Source organism: Lepidothrix coronata, unplaced genomic scaffold (genome assembly GCF_001604755.1).
Source record: "Lepidothrix coronata isolate B3197 unplaced genomic scaffold, Lepidothrix_coronata-1.0 Scaffold27, whole genome shotgun sequence".
Lineage (NCBI taxonomy): Eukaryota > Metazoa > Chordata > Aves > Passeriformes > Pipridae > Lepidothrix > Lepidothrix coronata.
Genome location: NW_016690207.1, coordinates 3710379 through 3728826, shown reverse-complemented (window position 1 = coordinate 3728826; position 18448 = coordinate 3710379). Strand labels below are relative to the sequence as shown.

General features: G+C 50.8%; 1 protein-coding gene across 10 annotated transcripts in view; it reads right to left on the bottom strand.

Moving 5' to 3' along the window:
* Nucleotides 1-136: 136 nt before the first annotated feature.
* GRAMD1B (GRAM domain containing 1B) overlaps nucleotides 137-18448 on the bottom strand; it is a 117060-nt gene continuing 98748 nt past the window's right edge. For 8 of the 10 annotated variants that reach the window (XM_017809642.1, XM_017809640.1, XM_017809648.1 and 5 more), the window contains 17 exons: nucleotides 14958-15042; nucleotides 14003-14106; nucleotides 13764-13859; nucleotides 13387-13467; nucleotides 11288-11403; nucleotides 10694-10850; nucleotides 9900-10089; nucleotides 9351-9494; nucleotides 8534-8652; nucleotides 7014-7156; nucleotides 6053-6156; nucleotides 5050-5253; nucleotides 4361-4451; nucleotides 2645-2656; nucleotides 2213-2320; nucleotides 1475-1592; nucleotides 137-362 (listed from right to left, as the gene is read on the bottom strand). In XM_017809642.1, coding sequence (XP_017665131.1) covers nucleotides 273-362; nucleotides 1475-1592; nucleotides 2213-2320; nucleotides 2645-2656; nucleotides 4361-4451; nucleotides 5050-5253; nucleotides 6053-6156; nucleotides 7014-7156; nucleotides 8534-8652; nucleotides 9351-9494; nucleotides 9900-10089; nucleotides 10694-10850; nucleotides 11288-11403; nucleotides 13387-13467; nucleotides 13764-13859; nucleotides 14003-14106; nucleotides 14958-15042 — 1962 coding nt within the window. In that variant the 3' untranslated portion in view covers nucleotides 137-272. Of the gene's footprint in view, nucleotides 363-1474; nucleotides 1593-2212; nucleotides 2321-2644; nucleotides 2657-4360; nucleotides 4452-5049; nucleotides 5254-6052; nucleotides 6157-7013; nucleotides 7157-8533; nucleotides 8653-9350; nucleotides 9495-9899; nucleotides 10090-10693; nucleotides 10851-11287; nucleotides 11404-13386; nucleotides 13468-13763; nucleotides 13860-14002; nucleotides 14107-14957; nucleotides 15043-16639; nucleotides 17437-18448 lie in introns of those variants that run through there. The other 2 variants (XM_017809647.1, XM_017809641.1) reach the window with 2 other exon arrangements.

Below are 18448 nucleotides of genomic sequence, written 5' to 3'. Positions count from 1 at the left end.
TTGGTAACAGCTGATTTGTGAGCAGAATACATTAAAAGACTTATTTTAAATTTAAAACACCCCACGTTTTATAGATGTCATTGAAAGTCTCTAAACTGAGTCGCTGAAATAAAAAAGACTCTATCTACTTTTTCTCTTTTTTTCTCTTAAAATCTGTATATAATATATATATTTATATTCTGTATATATATATATATATATTTATATATATATTTATATATCCTATTTACACATATTGCACACCGTCCTCTGGCCTCCTGCATTCCTGCCTGTCAGTGGAAACGTTTCCGTTTCTCCTCTGGATCTGACCCGAAGTCCCGGGACCCGATGCCATTCTGAAGGTTTATTAGGGAATCCTTCATCTGCAAGACAAGAGATTTCCCCACTGTGATGCAACCCTGGAGGTGAGAGCTTCGGGACTTCCTTCTTTTCCCTGTAAAGTGTCCACACCAGATTCAATTTTGGGAGCAGGGCTGGGATGTACAAATGGACACTGAGAAGGTGGGAGACTGAGAGGCACTTTTCTCCAAGAGAAAGGGTGAGAGAATGAGGTTCAGGAGGAGCAGCTCTGATTTCTGGATTATTTTCTCAGCAGCCTGCTGTACAAAAGGCTTTTTAGGCAGTGGATACTGAACTCTGTGCTGTGAAGGGCCCATGCAGAAGGTGTTCCCTTCATCCACAAAACCTACGTGTGAATCCAGAGCTGAGGTAAAAAACAGTCTTTCTTCCAAACTGGGATGCCACAGACTAGATTCAAAATGTGCCAATGTAAGATTTTTTTGCCCCTGTAGAATTCCCTCCTCCTCATGTGACAGAGAGACCCCGTGGCACCCTGTGACAGCCCCTGGACCTGCTGCCCACCACGAGGGGAGAAGATGGGTCTGAGGGAGACACCGGTGGAGGTGACACACCTGAGGGACCACAGTGGAGCCAGGGAATGCTGCAGGGTTGGGAGCAGGGGGTGGGAGGACAGAGGTCCTGGAGCAGGTCCAGAGGAGAGCAACGAGGCTGGGGAAGGGACTGGAGCACAAGTGCTGTGAGGAGAGGCTGAGGGAGCTGGGGCTGTTCAGCCTGGAGAAGAGGAGGCTCAGGGGAGACCTCCTCACTCTCTGCAACTCCCTGACAGGAGGGGGGAGCCAGGGGGGGTTTGGTCTCTTTTCCCAGGCAACTCTCAGCAAGACAAGAGGGCTGGGTCTTCAGCTGTGCCAGGGGAGGGTTAGGTTGGAGATTAGAAAGAATTTCTTTCCAGAGAGGGTGCTCAGCCATTGGAATGGGCTGCCCAGGGAAGTGGTGGATTCTCCGTCCCTGGAGGTTTTTAAGGTGAGACTGGATGTGGCATCAGTGCCATGGGCTGGGAACCACGGCGGGGTTGGATCAAAGGTTGGACTTGATGATCTGGGAGGTCCCTTCCAACCCAGCTGATTCCATGATTCTATGATTCAGGTCACAGCCCTACCTGGCCGTGGGGTCTCACCTGGTCCAGCAGCATCACGGAGGATTTGATGATCTCCCGCCACTTCTGCAGCTCCGAGTCGTGGTACTTCTGCTGGGACTCCAGTAACTGGGCCCACTCTGTCTGAGACTGGGGCAACCTGGCAGCACAACACGGGCAAGAGTCACCCTGGGCAACATGCAGTGGGTGTAACCAGCTTCTGGCTAAGCTTTTCACCCCAAAGGGACACAGTTTCTTGAGCAAAAGTGCATTTAAAATGCTTGGAATTTCAATCAATTGGATTCCGTGGTTTGCTTTTTCTAGACATGCTCTGTCGGTCTTTATTCATCCCATGTAATTTGTTCAGGACTTTATTTTGAATTAAAGCTGCACTGGCTCTCTTTCCCATGGCTCTCTCTCTTCCTTCAGGCCCAATTAACCCCCCCAGAACAGGGTGGGAGGCTGCTGAGGGGAGAGGAATCAGGACAGATGGAAGCACTCAAGGGGCTTGGACAGGTTCAGATGCTTCCACAAAAATCATGGATGCAACACAAAACTTACTTGTGTGGGGCAAGGAAAGATGTACCCATGTAATTCCAGAACATGCACATTACAGGATATATGTTCTGTACTTAAATACTATATTGTAGTAGTCTTAACAAACACCAAGAGTACTAGAGAAAGATAAAATCACTTCAAGTATCTATAATCACCTAAAGTATCTATCCATGGGAAAGTAGGAGGGCTATTTTGGGGAAAATAATAATTCTCTAATAATACCTCTCCTGCAGCCTCAAGCCCTGCCACGCTGTGAGGGTCTGTGTAGTATATTCCAACATCCAGAGTTTGTAGAACAGCATCATATTGAGAATGACCAGCAGCACCAGACTGGAAAGAAGGAGAACAGTCAGTTTAGCAGGAGCACTTCACAGCACATTGCCAGGCACACCTGGGAAATGCCCAAGGCTTGAGAAGGTGTCTGAGGCCCAGGTCCACCCTGGATGTGAGTGGGAACTTAAATCTGAGTAAGGACCAGGTGGTCAGAACCCAAAACTGCACCTCGTGGAAGAAATGCGTGAGCAAGGAGGACAGAGAGACAGAAAGACAGGGATGAGGGGTCAGCCAGAACAGGTTGGATGGGTGGATGTGCTGAATGCAGAGAAAGAGAGAGAAATGGGAGAGTAAAGAGGTAAAAAAAGAGAGAGACAGTACCTGAAACAGATCCTAATGGGAGCAGGGAAGAGAAAAGACGGAGCAGCTGCAGGTTAGAAACGGACTGACACAGACCAGGAGAAACTGGGCTGAGAGAGGAGGCTCAGAGACAGTGCAGGAGGCACAGGGGGCCAGGGGAGGAGAAAGGAACAGTGGGAAGAGAGGCAGGAGGGACACACAAATACCCCTGTGCCTGCATTCCTGGTGCAAATCACCCAGCAAAGCTGAGCTGTGGCTCTGGGGGACGAGCCCCAAGTGTGCCCACGAGGGCACCGTGTGACACACAGCCAGGCTGCACACAGCCAGCATCACCCCCTCCCAGCACTGCTGGCACTGGGAACACCCCCCCAGCCAGACCCTGCACTGCTCCTCTCACCCACCACCACCACCACACACGGGCATTTCCTCTCCTCCCGGGGAACAGATTCCAAAAATACCAGGCTGGTGCCTGTCTCTGAACAGAGCAGCTGTTCTGCTGGAAGAATGGCCCACTATCACCAGCTCAGTCAGGAGGAGGGCAACTGGCCAGAGGAGTGTTCTGAAATCATTATCAGGGCTCTCTGACCTAAGTGAAGCTCACAGCCTGTCAGGAGACGTTTTCATAAAGCTTTTTTGTACCTTTCTACTGTTTTCTTATCACGACAGGACTTGACCTCACCTTCCCAGCAACTTGGCTGGGTTGCTGCTGCAAAACTCTGCAGTCAGTGCCCCCACTGGGAAAAGGAGACACAGAAAGGAGCTCAATCTGAACTGTAAGTTCAGTCTACAAATTCCAGCTTCTTCCCACCTCACTGAAAGGTGGCTGGAGCTTAAGGAAAGACTGAGCTCAAGGCAGAAAAACTCCCTCTGTACCTGGATTGCTCCTTTAGTCTGCACTGCAGCACTAACACATGAAGCTCACCCAAGAGGCAGAGAACCAGCAGATACACCTGAGTTCAAGTGTTAGGCTGAGCCACAGGGATACAAGAAGACCATTCCCAGCCCACTTGGAGCCCACATCCAAGTCCAGGACTAGCAGCTGGGAAAGGTGTGGCAGAAAAGACCCCCCCACACCAAACACAGTTTTTGCTGCTGAACTAGGAAAATCAACCTCTTGTGCTTCACATGTTTCTATCCTTGTTTTGAAGAAATCATCTCTAAAGGGTCCAGCTTCTTTTTGGGATGGTACCTCTCATCCAAATCACCACCTAGGACTAGACCCAAATAGGTTTTGCCAGACCAGAATTTCCCCACAGAATCTGAACCTCGTTGTGATAGACAATGGCTCCCACAGAGCTTTGCCTGGTCATTGTTCTTGGTAACAGCTGATTTGTGAGCAGAATACATTAAAAGACATTTTAAATTTAAAACACCCCACGTTTTATAGATGTCATTGAAAGTCTCTAAATTGAGTCCCTGAAATAAAAAAGCCTCTATCTACTTTTTCTCTTTTTTTTTCCTCTTATTTTTTTTTCCTCTCTTTATTGTGTTTCTTCTCTTTCAGGTATTGATGCCCCTCTCCTTGCACAGCTGCCCTGCTTGCAATCATCATTGTCCCAAACACGTCCCAGACCTGCATTTAGGACTCCCAAAAACATGCAGGTCTACAAAGCCCACGTCTGGTTAAAAAAAAAGGGTAAACCTGAGCAGAAAGAAGGGAGCACAGAACACCAGAAATGCAGACAAACCAAAGCTGTTCAAGGCTGACTGTGAAGGAAAGCAAAAACCATCACTTACACAAAGCTGATGACAAGGAGCAGCTTGGAGACACTCTGCAGGTGGAAGCCACTGGGGCTTTCCTCGGGGATGTGCCGTGTCTGAGTGGAACCTGAGGAGATGGATGCATTTAGGACAGGGAATGCTGTCCCTTGTCCCTCTCACAGAATCAACCAGGTTGGAAAAGTCCTCTGAGATCATCGAGTTCAACCTGTGACCCAACACCGCCCTGTCACCCAGACCATGGCAGTGATGCCACATCCAGTCTGCTCTTTAACACCTCCAGGGACGGTGCCTCCACCCCCTCCCCGGGCAGCCCATTCCAATGCCTGATCCTTCCCAATGTCCAACTTCTTCCTAACGTCCAACTAAAACTAAAACTTCTTCCTAGTGTCCAACCTGAACCTCCCCTGGTGCAGCTGAAGACCGAGCCCTCTTGTCCTACTGCTGGGAGAAGAGCCTGACCCCCCACCTGGCTACACCCTCCTGTCAGGGAGTTGTGGTCAGTGAGAAGCTCAGCCCTGAGCCTCCTCATCCTCTCCAGGATGAGCTCCCCCAGCTGCTCCTCACAGGACTTGTGCTCCACCCCTTCTCTGGAATCAACCCTCCCCACCCAAACAACCGCAACACCCCCTCCCTGCCCTGGAAACCCCCTGGAACTCCTCTTCCCATGGAGCAGGGCAAGCAGAGGTGTCTTTTCTGTCCCTCACCTGCCACGTGCTTGCTGCGGTGTGCCACCTCCTCGTCGGTGGGGGTGGTGACGGGGCTCAGCACCTCCTCCAGGTGTGGCACCCGCAGGTGGGCGTGGGCGCGTTTCCGGCGCCGCACCGTGGATTGCTTGCTCACCTTCTCCTTGGGGGATTGTCTGTGCACCTCGGCCAGGTACGTGCTCTCCGTCTTGGCCAGCTCGCTCTCTGTGTGGGCGGCAGGGGAACGTTTCAGGGACGTGGCTTCCAGAGATGTTTCAGGGATTTAAGGCCTCTAACGGCGCAGAGAAGTTGGCAGGGGCTGAGAGACACGTTCCTTCCACCTCCTGCCAACCCCTGAGCCCAGACTGCCTGGCAGAGAGCAGGACTTGCTGCCCTGGTTAATCCCAGCTGTGGTGGCCCCTTTTATAAGCCACCCCAAGGTGGGCTCCCCAGCCTGCCACGCCGTGCCTAAACCACTGTAAGTGTAGATACCCTTCTGGAAGATTTGTAAGGAGGAGATAAGGGCTTGTTTCGCTTAGGAAGCCTTTCCTGCCTAAGAAACACCTTTCTCATGGCTAATTTGGATGTTTTATCCTCTTGCCTTAAACACCTCCAGGGATGGTGACTCCATCTCCCCCCTGAGCAGCCCATTCCAATGTCTGATCCCTCCCAATGTCCAATCTTCCCAACATCCAACTAAAACTAAAACTTCTTCTTAATGTCATTCTCTCTCTGAGATGAGGAGAGAGAAACTCATGCAGGCTACAGGGCCTGGGGGGAGGCCAGTAAAGATAAAAAGCCTTGAAGAGAACAGGAGGCCTGTCTTTCTGAGGTTGTGCTTTTTGCAGCACTGCTAGAAGTATTTTTTCCCTTGCAAGCCCAGTGTTCTCGACTTGGGAATAAATTTTCCAGAACTCTTTCCACTGCCTGGCATTTCGGGGGTACATGTGTGTTATCCTGCTTCCCAACCACGGGAGGTGCCACTGTCTGTGTGTGTCACTACCACAGTCACGGCCACTCTTACCCAAATGACGGAAATAATCCTCCAGGCCACTCCAAAAATTCTTCTCAATGAAGGATTTCACCAGCCCCCAAGGCTGTTTCCTGTAACGTAACTCCGTGGAAACCCTGTGAGAAGAAAGGACGGTCGTTCTCCCAAGTTTTGAAATATCAACTCACAACCTCTGCCACTGTAAATACGAGAAATAATCCTGCACACTGGGATGGTCCCAGCCCTTTGTGTTTCCCAAGGAGAAGCACTGCATGGAGAGTCCTTCCAGAGGCAGGAAGAGCCTCTCCCAAAAGGACTCCATGTGGCAGGCAGACATTTAGGCTACTTACTGAACCGTAAGTTCAGTCTACAAGTTCCAGCTTCTTCCCACCTCACTAAAAGGTGTTTGGAGCTTAAGGAAAGACTGAGCTTAAGTCAGAAAAAACCCCTCTGTACCTGGGTTGCTCCTTTAGTCTGTACTGCTGCACTGCAGCACTAACACATGAAGCTCACCCAAGAGGCAGAGAACCAGCAGATACACCTGGGTTTTAGTAGCAGACTTAAAAAGTCTACAGAAAAAGTCCCAGAAAAGCCTATAGTTCTGCCTGATACCAAATTCCTCTGCTTGTCCCCTGAGGGGACAGAGGCACAATTGCGCTCAGAGGCACAATCCCTGGAAATATGTCCTGTTGCTTATCACAGGTAGTTGACTGCATGTGACAACAGGCCCTGCAGACCACTGCTTCCAAGAAAGGGGAGAAGAAGTCTTTAAATCCTCTCCCTGACCCAGCTGGAACTCCCCTGCATCAGGTCTGATGTTTGCTCAGTGTCACCCCAGCAGGAACCTGCCCCTGCTCTTTGTGACAGGAGTGTTCCAGCTACAGGACAAAGAGTCCCCCTCAACCCCTCCTAACACACCAAACAGCAAAACTCCCACGCCGAGGTGACTTTCTGGTCACCAGAAAAGCTCTTTTAATCCCCCCAGAAAGCGTACCTGAGTCGGCTTTTGTTTCTGGCCACACGAGTCAACGTGTAGCGGTTGATGGTGTAGAAATAATCGTGGTAGGGGACGTCGTGGGTTAGCACCTCTGCATCTATGACATAGCACTCGCTCTCCTGGCTGGCTTTGTACATTGTCTGCAGAAAAGACAGCAGGCAGGGCAACTGTTAGTGTGGTCAGAACACAGCTCTGACGGATGGCACTGGCACAAAACACACACACACCCCCACGGCCCTGCCCCAGCTCACCCCGAAGGGAAGGCAGGCTCCAGGAAACCAAGTGTTTCACCCAGATGTTTCCCAAGGGTGTATTTCAAAAGGGCTTCATGTTCCAGCAGCTCAACCTCCAGTGTTTTGTAACAGCAGTTCTTTGGGACCTTTGCAAGTATGGCCTCTGTTCTAATGTCTGGCTTGTCAGGGACCAACCTGAGCCACAGCCAGACACGGTCCTGCTTTGAGCAGGGGCCTCTCTAGCATAAATTATTCTGTGATTCTAAACGCCATAAAAACATGTTAATTACTTCTTTTAAGTGCTTCTGATCTGCTTCTTCCTTTGCTCCAGAACAAACCTCACGAAGGGGACACAGTTAATTGCAGATCCATGTACAAAAATATGGCTTTTCTTACAGACCATTTCCACTTACCTCTGCAGCAAGGGCACAGCAAGGTGTGCCTTGGCGGGTGACCCCAAACTCAGCATGAAATAGGCCATGTCTTTCTCTGAAAATGTGCTGTTCTCTTTGCCCATCACTTTGCTGTCCCCTTTCCTTTCCCTTCTCTGCACAGTCTTGGCTTCTGAACAGCACATTTCACCTCATCCTCCCCATTTACACCTTGCTGCTGGGATTCTCCTTCCATCCTCCCGTTACACCTTGCTGCTGGGATTCCTCTGTCCCTGAAATGCTCAGACATCCCTTCCAGGCTCCCTCTTAGTATTCCCTAATACTAAGCTAACTCTCAGTATTTACCTTTGGCCACTTGAACATATCTGAACAAGGAAAGAGGCTTTTCCTCCCTCTCCAGCTGCAGCTCCCATTAGATACAGCCAGCCTGGCTCCTCCCAGTGCACTGCAGGTCCTTCCCCTTTTTATCTTCTTAAATATATCTCATTGTCCTCCCCATAATAAAAACATCTCCCTGCAAAGCTGTGAGAAGGACTGGCCAGACAATACCTGACTTTCTTGTGCCCTGCTCATGAATAACATCTGCTGGAGTGACCACAGCCCAAAAAACCACCAGAATGGGTGACAAACACATTTGTTAAAATGTGCTGGTTTGTTCACAAACTCATCTGCTTTTGTTGGAAAACTCGTGGTCCTCTCCTGGCAACACAATCCAGTGTAAGATCAGCTAATCACGTCTGCAGTGACACTGGGCAGTAAGTTAATACAAAAAAATGTGTAAAAGGAAAGGGATAGGACAATGAGAACATGCACAGCAGCATGGCCAAGGCAAGAAAATAACTCCCAGATCAGTTCCTACCCAGCAGCACAGCCCTGCTCCCCCCTCACATACCTGTGTCTCTGTGACAGTGGCAGTTTTGGGGGCCAGAGGGTTGGTGAGGGTAATGGTATACAGGATCACTCTGGTCTGATTGCCATTTTCTTCCTTCTTCCAGGGATTAAAGATAATATCTGAGGGGACAAAACAATATTCCAGTTAAGTTATCAGAGAGGGGTCTCTGGTCATTCACCAGGGAAAGGCATAACAAGCTTGGGACAGTATTTCCTTGCCCTTGCAGAGCCTGGCTGCAGAAGCACTATAGCTCAGCAGACTGTGAAAGGGCTCCTGAGCTAAATGGGAATATTTTCCCTTCTTTGAAGTGCAGGGAAAGTTGGAGAGGCTGGGAATACATCTCCTTTAGCAAACCTACAGTTACAGGGAAAGGAGAACCACAACATGTCAGGGGACACTCTCTGCATCAGCAAGTGCAGCGTCTGGTGTGGAGCCAGAAGAGCTTTCTCCTCACACTGCTAAGCCTTTAACACAGAGTCAGGCCTTAGCTGATGCTAAAAAATAAGAGGGTCTGCTTCTTCCATGAATTTTGCTGCTAGAAAATGAAACTAGACGGGCAAGCAAGGCTGGTTCTGCCTGCTTTTCATTACTGACAGCACAGACTGCACTGTCCCAAAATCTGCTCAGACGTTACCCAACCCCTCCATCAGGCAAAGATACACCTCCAAGGAAGAGATTTTCCTTGTGCCCTGTGCCTTGGCAGGGACCACAGACTCCCCAGGGACCACAGGAGGCTCCCCAGGGACCACAGGAGGCTCCCCAGGGACCACAGGAGGCTCCCCAGGGACCACAGGCTCCCCAAGGACCACGGGCTCACCAGAGAACCGGCGCTGCTCCATGAAGTCCCTCTGGAACTGGGAGTCTGTGAAGAGCAGGTCGTAGAGCTTGTCCACGCTGAAGTTGAACACCTCGTTCACGTACTGGCGGCCGTTCAGGTCCTCGTAAAAGGCCTGGACTTCCCCTGTGGGGAAACAGGCCCCCATTTCTGAAAACTTTACACCTGTGAACCGATTTTCTACCTTTGAATATTCAGCCTTGACATATCTGTCCCCCAGGATCACGGGGGCTGTGTTTCCACAGCACCAGGGCCTCAGTATTTTACTCTGTGAAGAAGGAAGAAGAGGGACTTCTAACCCCTTTCCTCCACTGATCCCAGGACAACAGCTGGGATATCAGAAGGGGTAATCACCTCCATAGCTTATTTTAGGGATATCCTTCCAAATACCCCACATATCCACTTTCTGCAGCCCACAGTGGGGATTCTTTGCATCTTCTGAACCCCAGGAAAGGAATCCAGTATTTGCCACTCCAGTCCCTCACTAGAAAGGGTGTAAAACACACCGAGGGAATGGCCTTCCCCACGTACCTTCATCGTGGGTCTCTGAGGAGTCACTGAGCTCAGTGGGAATGTCTTCGTTGTCATTGAAGTCCAGGGAAGGGGAGTTCACAGGGCCAATGATGTCCATCTTCTCTCCCATGATATTTGCAATGCCGAGGTCTTTTTCCACAGGGCTCTCTGCCACTGCCTCCTCCTCTTCTGGGAGCACTCCATCGAACTGCAGCAAGCACAGAGCACAGGGAGGGCAGCATCAGCACCTGGAAACTGGGGCTCATTGCTGAAAACTTTGCATTTGTGAACCAATTGTCTACCCCTGACTATTTAGCTTTGACATGCCTGAAAAATTAAATAATAGAGGAGGAAAGCTGCCATACAGTGTTTGTAAAACACGTGGATATATTGGATTACCTCCTGTCAAACAGTCAGTGTTCGAGCTTGGGACACCACAAGGCTTTTTTATCCAGACAAGCACACAAACAATACTAGTTCTGCTCTCAAACAAGCTGAAAAAACCTGAGGTTATAACCGAACAAGGTCTGCTCTGCCATAACACCACGAGGGCACCGCTGAAGGCAGCAAAGCAATGATAACCCTTTTTATCTCCAGAACTCCATTCCTTTCCATCTGAGGGCACAGAAAGGAAAATGCACTTGGCTGCTGAGAGCCCCAGGCTTTTAGGACGGGCACACTTGGCTCATTTTTTTTTGGCCAGGCAGAGACCCAAAGTCAGTGGAGGAGCAGAGCAGTTCCCTCACACAAGCAAGGAGCAGCGGGATCCCAGGGAGGAGCATTCCCGCTCCCAGGGGAGGGAGGACACTCACCGAGGCTGGAGCTTCACTGCTGCCCGTGGATGTCAGGGTGCTGGCAGTGACAGATTTCTTTGGCAGCTGAGGGCTGGCTTCTGGCTTGGCCTCCATGCTGCTCTTGGAGGAGCTGTCGTTGACTTCGTTCTCTTCCACGGGGATTTCCTCACAGTAGCTGAGACGCCACAGAGAACACAGGTTTTTATATTTACCCCTCTCAGTACAGCTACAACTGGACACACAGAGCAAGTGAGAACAGTCCTATGAAGTTTCCAGTGTGGCCAAGAAGCAGAAATGGCTCAGTGGAGCCCAGACTTTTCAGTGTTTATACACAGACCAACAAGCACCAGCACTTTCTGACCATGTAACCCTGTGACTGGGATGCTCTGGCATTTGCACAGTTGCCCAGCTGGCATTTCAATCCCTACCAACTTCCATGAGGAAATGGTGGGCTTTCAGTGTTTCAGGCATTACACATTTAAGGGCAAACCTTTGGCCAGATCCCAGAACCTCTCACCAGGGACAAGCAGCACTCTGAGGCCTGCAGTATATCCTGCTCTCCTGGGGCCATCTTTTCTTCCTCCCAGGCAGAGTTTCCTCCTCCTCACTCACCCCATTGTGTTGAAGTCATCATCAGGAGGCACATAGTCTTCATCATCACTGGTCAGACCCAGCTCGTTCCCATAGCACTGGTGGACAAAGTGCCAGAGCTCCTTTGGACACAGAGGCTAAAAGGGGATGGAGAACAGCACACATTTGCACCCAAGAACACTAAAACAGAATGACAGTCTGGAATTCCCGTTGTCAGGAGTACATTGCTTGCCCTGAAAGGAGAAGTGAGAGATCCTGACACAGCCCCTGATGGGAGGTGAGAGCCTTACACTGGACTCACCTCTGTGAAATTCCATTTTATGGAATTTATCTTCTTAGGCCAAGCTACCTTAGAGGTTGCCCCCACCAAGCACTAAGAGGCTCTTTTCCCAAAAAAGCCTTCACCATCAGCCCAGGTTCTGCCCTAAAACCTGATTTTGTTATTTTTCCATGCCACAATCTCACATTACTCAAGACTGTCAGAAAGCCAACACGAGGCTACACCCAGAGCAGCACATGGGATGAGATTTTCCACTCTACAATGGAATAATGCCAGCAGCAAACCTGCATTTCCCTCCACAGGTGTTTTCCTACCTCTTCTGCTGTGCTTCCATTTAATATCTGCTACTTTACCAAGCCCCAGTGGGGAGTACTTACAAGGAAAATAATCTTACAAGGTTATTTTGCCCTTCCAAGTTTCCTTAAATTAAAGCTGCCTAAAGAATCCCAGCTGCAGGGAAAATGATCTAAAACAGCAACAAAGAAAAACACTTCCTGTTGCAGTCTGAAATCAAAAGGAGTTTGTATCACCAGATACTTCTGTGAAAAGTATATACTTGAGATAAAAAGAAAAAATTAATTATCCAGTGTTGACAAAAACCCAGTTTTTCAGGGATGCAGGTCAGTTGATCACCACATGACTGTGATCTGAGGTTCTTAAAAACGGGGCAGAACTTGTGATTTAAATACGTGGCACAGGGATACAAAGGGATGGATTTTTACCCACGAGAAACTTATGACCAATGACAAAGATTTCTCGGTAATGAGGGAAAACAAATCCAGTGAACTTTTTCTGAGTTGCCGGCTTGAATTTCTTCCCATAGTAACTGCACGGGATAAGGCAGGAATTTTTTAATCCAGCTCCCAAAAGTAGCAATCAAAAGCATGGGGAAAAAAAACCACTCTAATGAGGAACTTCTATCCAGAGAAATGTCTGACTGTTTCACCTTCTCCTCGCACACACTCTCATTTGCATGTTTGATCAGGAAAACTGGATTAGGTTCTTTCTCCCCCTCTTGGAAAAAAAGAGCTCTGGAAGTGTTTCCTGTCCTTATCACTCCATTTGCTCTGACCTTGAAACCAAGGGCACACGGAATTTTGTCAGGAACTTCCAAAGGCTCCTCAAATTACAGCAGATGGCCCAGCACAAGCTGCCCAATGCAAAGTGATCCCTGTGCATCCCAAATGCTCCCCCGATTTTGGGGACAGGGTATTCCGGGTGCTGGATTACTTGAGCCTCCCAGTGTGCTCTGAACTCCAGCCAGGGCATCCTGAAACGCTGGAAGCACTGGAACATCAGTTCCTGAGGCTGAGGAGTGAGGCCAGAAATACTCACCAGGCTGTGGAGCAGATACTTGGATGAGATACAGGATATATGGGGCCTCTGGCACAGCAGGAGCACATCCCTGCTTTATTTTAAAACTGAGCCCTGAGTGCACCCTGCACCCACCACTGCTCTCCTTTGGATTTGGGATGCCCTGAACACTCTTTATCTGCCCTGTCTGGAACTCCACACTCCAAAGCACAGAACTCTGCCTGCACACTGAGCTATTCCTCTTGCCCTTTGAACTGCTTTTTTCTGGGCTGCTTCACTGGAATTACACACTTCAAAAAAATTCCCTGCCGAGACCCTGTTTCCACTCCTTAGCAAAGGCAGGGTGGCACCTATAATGTGTGCACAGAATTCCATGCAAAAAGAAGGAATTGCACCTGCAGTTATGAACATGCTCTGCCTAAAAATATGTGCCTGCTGTCCTAATGTCTTTTGATGCACATACAGCAGTGAGGTTACATCCATCCCCTCCCTTCCACCCCAGCCAACAAGTGGATGGTCTCAGTACCTTGTCAAGCAGAGCGTTCTGCCAGAGTCTGAACATCATCATGTACGTCCTGTCTCGAGCCCCAAAGGAAGTAAAAAAGTGCTGAAAGGGAAGAGATGGGGAGAAAAGTCAGTTCAGAAAAGGCCCCAAAAAAGGGAATATGAAGAGACAAGCCTGTTTGGATCCCTTTCCAGCTGCAGTTCATGGAAGCAGTGAGCAAACCACACTGGATGTTTTACCTGGCCCCACATCCCACACCCCACATCCGAGCTCCGTGTGTTCCAGACCCAGCCCTTCCCCCTTGCTGCTGCACCACCAGTCAGTTTGGAAAAATCCCACACCCCCCAGAATTCCCCTGCCCCTGAGAGCCATCAGAAGTGAGGGCTTCAAGGACGTACCTTTTCAGTGTCAGTGCAAACTTGGATGGCATTGGGAATGAGCCGGGCTGTCTTCTCCTTGGTCATCGAGCAGATGTCCTTCAAGCGAACGGTCAGCTGTGGGCAGAGCCACCCAGGAAGGAAAGAACACAGGGAAAGACAGGAGATGATGAGAGAGACAATGAAAAGAAGTGCTTCCAGAGCAGTGTCAGCAAACGTGCTGACACAAAGCCCACTGGCACACAGCCTGGCAGCCTCACCAGTGTCTCCCAGCGGAAGATGTTGCTGTAGAAGCAGATCCAGTTTTCCGAGAGGTAGAGGCGGCCCTGCAGGAGGATGTCTCGTTGGAGAGCACATGAGTAATCTGTGGGTGGACAGCAGAGGGTTTAGGAGCAGCAAAACCAGGCAGCAGGACAGCCTAAAGGTGAGGATGAGCGGCAGCACGGAGAGAAGAAGCTGCTTCACACAACCCAGCCGAGCCCCAGCTGCTGCTCCGGCCACTGGGTTATGTTTCCTCCCAAGGGCACGTCACACACAGTCTCTCTCACTGACTGATGATCCTGCCTGATCAGCTGGCCACCCTGGAGCATCCTATGTAGGACTGCCAGATTTAATCTGTCTCCTCCGTTTTGCCTTCTAGTGTCATTGTTCGCTTCCCTCCCAGTTCGAGCATCCTCAACAATTCCCACCCCTCTGCTCCGACGTGTGAGACACAGCCCGAGATCAGCACTTACATAAGAGGGCAGAACAGATGCAGTGTTCTTGCACTGGGCAGCCCCCAATCAGCTGTGAGGCCCAAGCCTCACTGGGCCTGGGAAGGGCAGCCATGTGTGAGCTGGGAGCACTGGGAAGCGAGGGAATAGGGAAGCTCTGTGCTGTTCACATGGAGACCTGCAACCCCCACCACACGAGGCCACAAAGAACCCTCTAAGACTCTTCTTGAGCACTAGAAGAGCACAAACACCCTGTGAGGTTTGGGGAACACTGGGGAGGAAAACATGCTCCTCGAATCATGAGGGAACCCATCACAAATCAGTGCTGCTCTCCCTGAAAGAAAACGAGTGGAACCCACCCGAAATGGTGAGGGGGGGCTCTGTCTGTGCACAACAGGCTTTTCCTTGGAGGCAACCTCTTTGCAGAAGGAAAAGTTGGATGCACATGTGCTGGATTTCCCCCCCAGCAGGACAGAGCAGAGCCCTGAGGGGCTGGACTTACCCACGATGAGTCGCTCCGTGTCCGGGAGCTGCTTGAAGAGTTTCCTGAAATCCTCATTCCGTTGTTTGTACGTTGGACTCAACACCTGCAAATAACAGAGGGCCTGTTAAAGAGAGGGGCAGGCATGAGAACAGAGCCATGGAGAGGGAAAACGGGAACACCTGGGGAAGGAGAAGGGGGGTCAGATGCACTCACAAAGCATGAGACCAGCTCCCATCACAGCCAACAGAGATGGGATTTAGTGCATTAAGTGAGAAGAAGAGGAGAACCTGACTTGGAAGAGCAAGTACAGGGTAGAAGGGCTGCACCCATACCTGCAGCTGGGAGTTGCCTGGAAGCTGTGGCTGCAGGGGAAATCTCCTTCCCTGCAATCCCAAACTGCACAAGGTATGACATGTGCTCTGTTTGCAGTGCATCAGTTAACTGCCAATTCCCAGCTGAGCTCAGCAAGTAGGTGATCCAGCACAGCTGCAGCCCTGCCAGAGGAATTTGAGCAATCCCTGCCATCAAGAGCTCAGGAATACTGCTCTCATCCCAGCCCTCTCCCCATGGAGGGGCACTCCGTGCACACACAGCTATGTGCTGCTGTGGTGAGGACGCTTCTGTGGGGCTCAGAAAAGGCTCTCACAGGGACTAAACTGTGTCATGCACTTATTTTGTGCCCTGGCCTCATGGAAGGGCTCGGAGAACACGGTGCTGTTGGCTGGAGGGAGACCAGGAGCTGGCTCCTCTCTGGGATTTGCTGAACTACAATGTGAACTCCATGTCAGACCACCTCCTCCACACCCTGCCCTGCTGACAGCTCCCCAAAACAGCCACAACAGCCTCTGCAGGCAGAGCTGCCCAAAATAGAGGCAGGTGCAAATTCCCATCTCCCAGATAATCTGCCTCGTTCTTCCTCACACAAATGTAGGGAAGGAGAAGCCTCCTGGGGTACAACCTCTTCCCTCCCTACCTCCCATCTCTTCCCAACAACCTTCTCCTATCTCTTCCAGCTACACAACACAAATCTCCCAGAGCAGAAAGGGCCTCAAAAATCAAAGGTAGCTTCTGTTTGAGATGGTGGTGGGAGTCACAGGGGTGGGAGGAATGTGAAGTTTATTTAGCATTAGCCTCACAGAATTGCCAAATGCTGTCAAATCAAAGAAGATTTGATTTTGGCTGTCAAATCACAGACAGCCTCCTGTCCCCAAAAGCATTTCCTCTTCCTCACACCACTTCAATGAACTACAAACAGTGTATTTCAACATGAGCTCAGCAGTTCCAATACTTGCTCCAGTCCTGTGGGCCCAAAGGAAAGGATCTTACTTGGGAATCAAACCCGACAGGCAGCAGATGACACAAATGTGAATTTTACTCACCAAACTTCCAGCCTGAACATCTGGAAAAGATCTTGGTCAGAGACGGGCTCCAGCAAGAGCCCAAGCCCAAGATTTCCAGGAACAAGCAGACAGGATGGGAATGGAGTGGGGAACAGAGACTGTAATCAGCTCTGAGCTTTGGGTTCAGTGCATTAACACAGCCCAGCTGAGCAGCACAGCTTCCATGTGCAGGGGCACTCCACTCCCTTCCCTGCACTAAGGGATGGCCCAGCCTGCCTAAAACCTGTCCTACAGCAGATGCTCTGCTCAGCACCAGCAGTTCTGTCAGGGTGGCAAACGGTTCAGTTTAGAGACACTCACAGCTGGGATTCCATCTGATCCAAGGCTCACATTTCCTCGTGACAAGTCGACAAGTCCCTCCAGGTCCCACCGCAGACATGGCAGCTCTTGATCCAGCAGATGGTCCCAGAGAGACCCACACTCCAGCAAGGAATCCATGGTGTTCCCTCAGCACTTGCACAGCTCCCCGTGCTCTCCAACTCTGCTTTTCCTGTTCCTGCTCCCGCCGCTTCTTGTTTATGTCCAAAGTCGACAGAGATACAGCAGCTTGGCAGGAGTTTAGGTCCCTTCCCCTGCCTTCCTGCTCACTTTTAGCTCCTCTGCCCCAGCAGCCCCTGAGGATCTTGGAGAGGACTTGCCCTCCAGAGGACTCTCTTCCAAGTGGCTCATCGGGGTAACGGTGCTGGTGGGCGACCCCAGTGCTCTCCTGCTCCCGGCTCAGCACCTCCTTGCCGTGGGCATCCCCTGCACCAGTGCCCACAGCCGTCCCAGCAGGTCTGTGCAGGGCACCTGCAGCTCCTGATGTCCAGGGAAGGCAGAGCCAGCCACCAAAATACCTCCAACCCCACCGGAGCAGCTGGAACTCACGGATGGAGCCGCGGCTTCCAGGGCTCAACGGGCTGGTAAACAACTCACACTTCAGCTCTTCCCCCCTCCTCTGAAAGCAGAAAAGCAGTAATTCTTCCTCCTCGGTGTCTGCCTCGGGCTGTGCTCTCGCAGCTCCAGTCTGTGTGTGTTTCCCAGGGAAGGGGCGGGTGGGGAAGATCCCAAAATGCCTCGCACATGCCTGGAGTCACTGGAGCCGGGTAATTCCGGCGGCCAATGCCCGGCAGTAACCTAGCCCCGGCCCTGCCTCCCAGCAGATGTTTCCTGTCATGGAAAGTTGCTGGACAGGGTGTGCTGGAGGAGCAGCGAGGGGAGCAAGGAGAGACCAGCCTAAGGAATCAGGAACCAGCCCTGTGAGACCCACACAGACGGGAATCTGGAGGGCTGCACTGCTCCTCTGTGCATCTCTCTCCCCGCCAAAAACAACAGGAATTTTTAGGTTTCATTTATTAGTCAGGTCACATTGGAAATGAAAGGCAAGGGCTTCCTTGCAAAAGAACTCCCTGCAAGTCCCAGGGAGTGCTGGAACTCCCTGTATCCCTCTGCCCTTAGTGCCCAGGCAGCCTCTCCATCTCCCTGCCCAGGTAAATGTTCATGCCACGGCACCAGTGATGCTCAGCTATGAACACACAAGCAAAATCCTCATTCTTCCTAACAAACTGGGCACACAGGTCTCAAAAAGAACCAAAACCAGAAAAACACCAAGCAAGCAACCAACCCAGCCTCTGCAGAAGTCTGGTTCCACTCCAGGCCAGTGACTGCAGCTTGCTGACTGACCCTCTGCCTGCTCAGCTCCCCAGAATCATTGCTGCTCCCAGACAGCACACAGGTCTCTCCACTTAGCCCTGTTAAAAGGAACCAGTAGATCCATATGCATCCCAGGATGAGGGAACAATAAAAAACCAAACCATTCTGCAGCCTGGGAAGGACTAAGGATTGGGATTACAGGCATCTGCATTGCTTTACTGAACAGCCCTCTTTGCTGGAAACTGCATATGGGGTTCACCTATGGAAAAACCCCACCAGGATGGTTCTGTCCACACCCCCACCCACCTGCCTGTGCAGAGATGAAGGACACCAGTGATGGGAAGAGCTGACCTGGAGGTGGAGGCAGCAAACATTAACTCTACTGCAAACAGAAGGAGAAGGGACAGGACGGCACTGCCAGGGCTGGGAGGAAATGGGCAGAGAAGGTGACTGCCCACGGTGACATCTCCCTCTTAT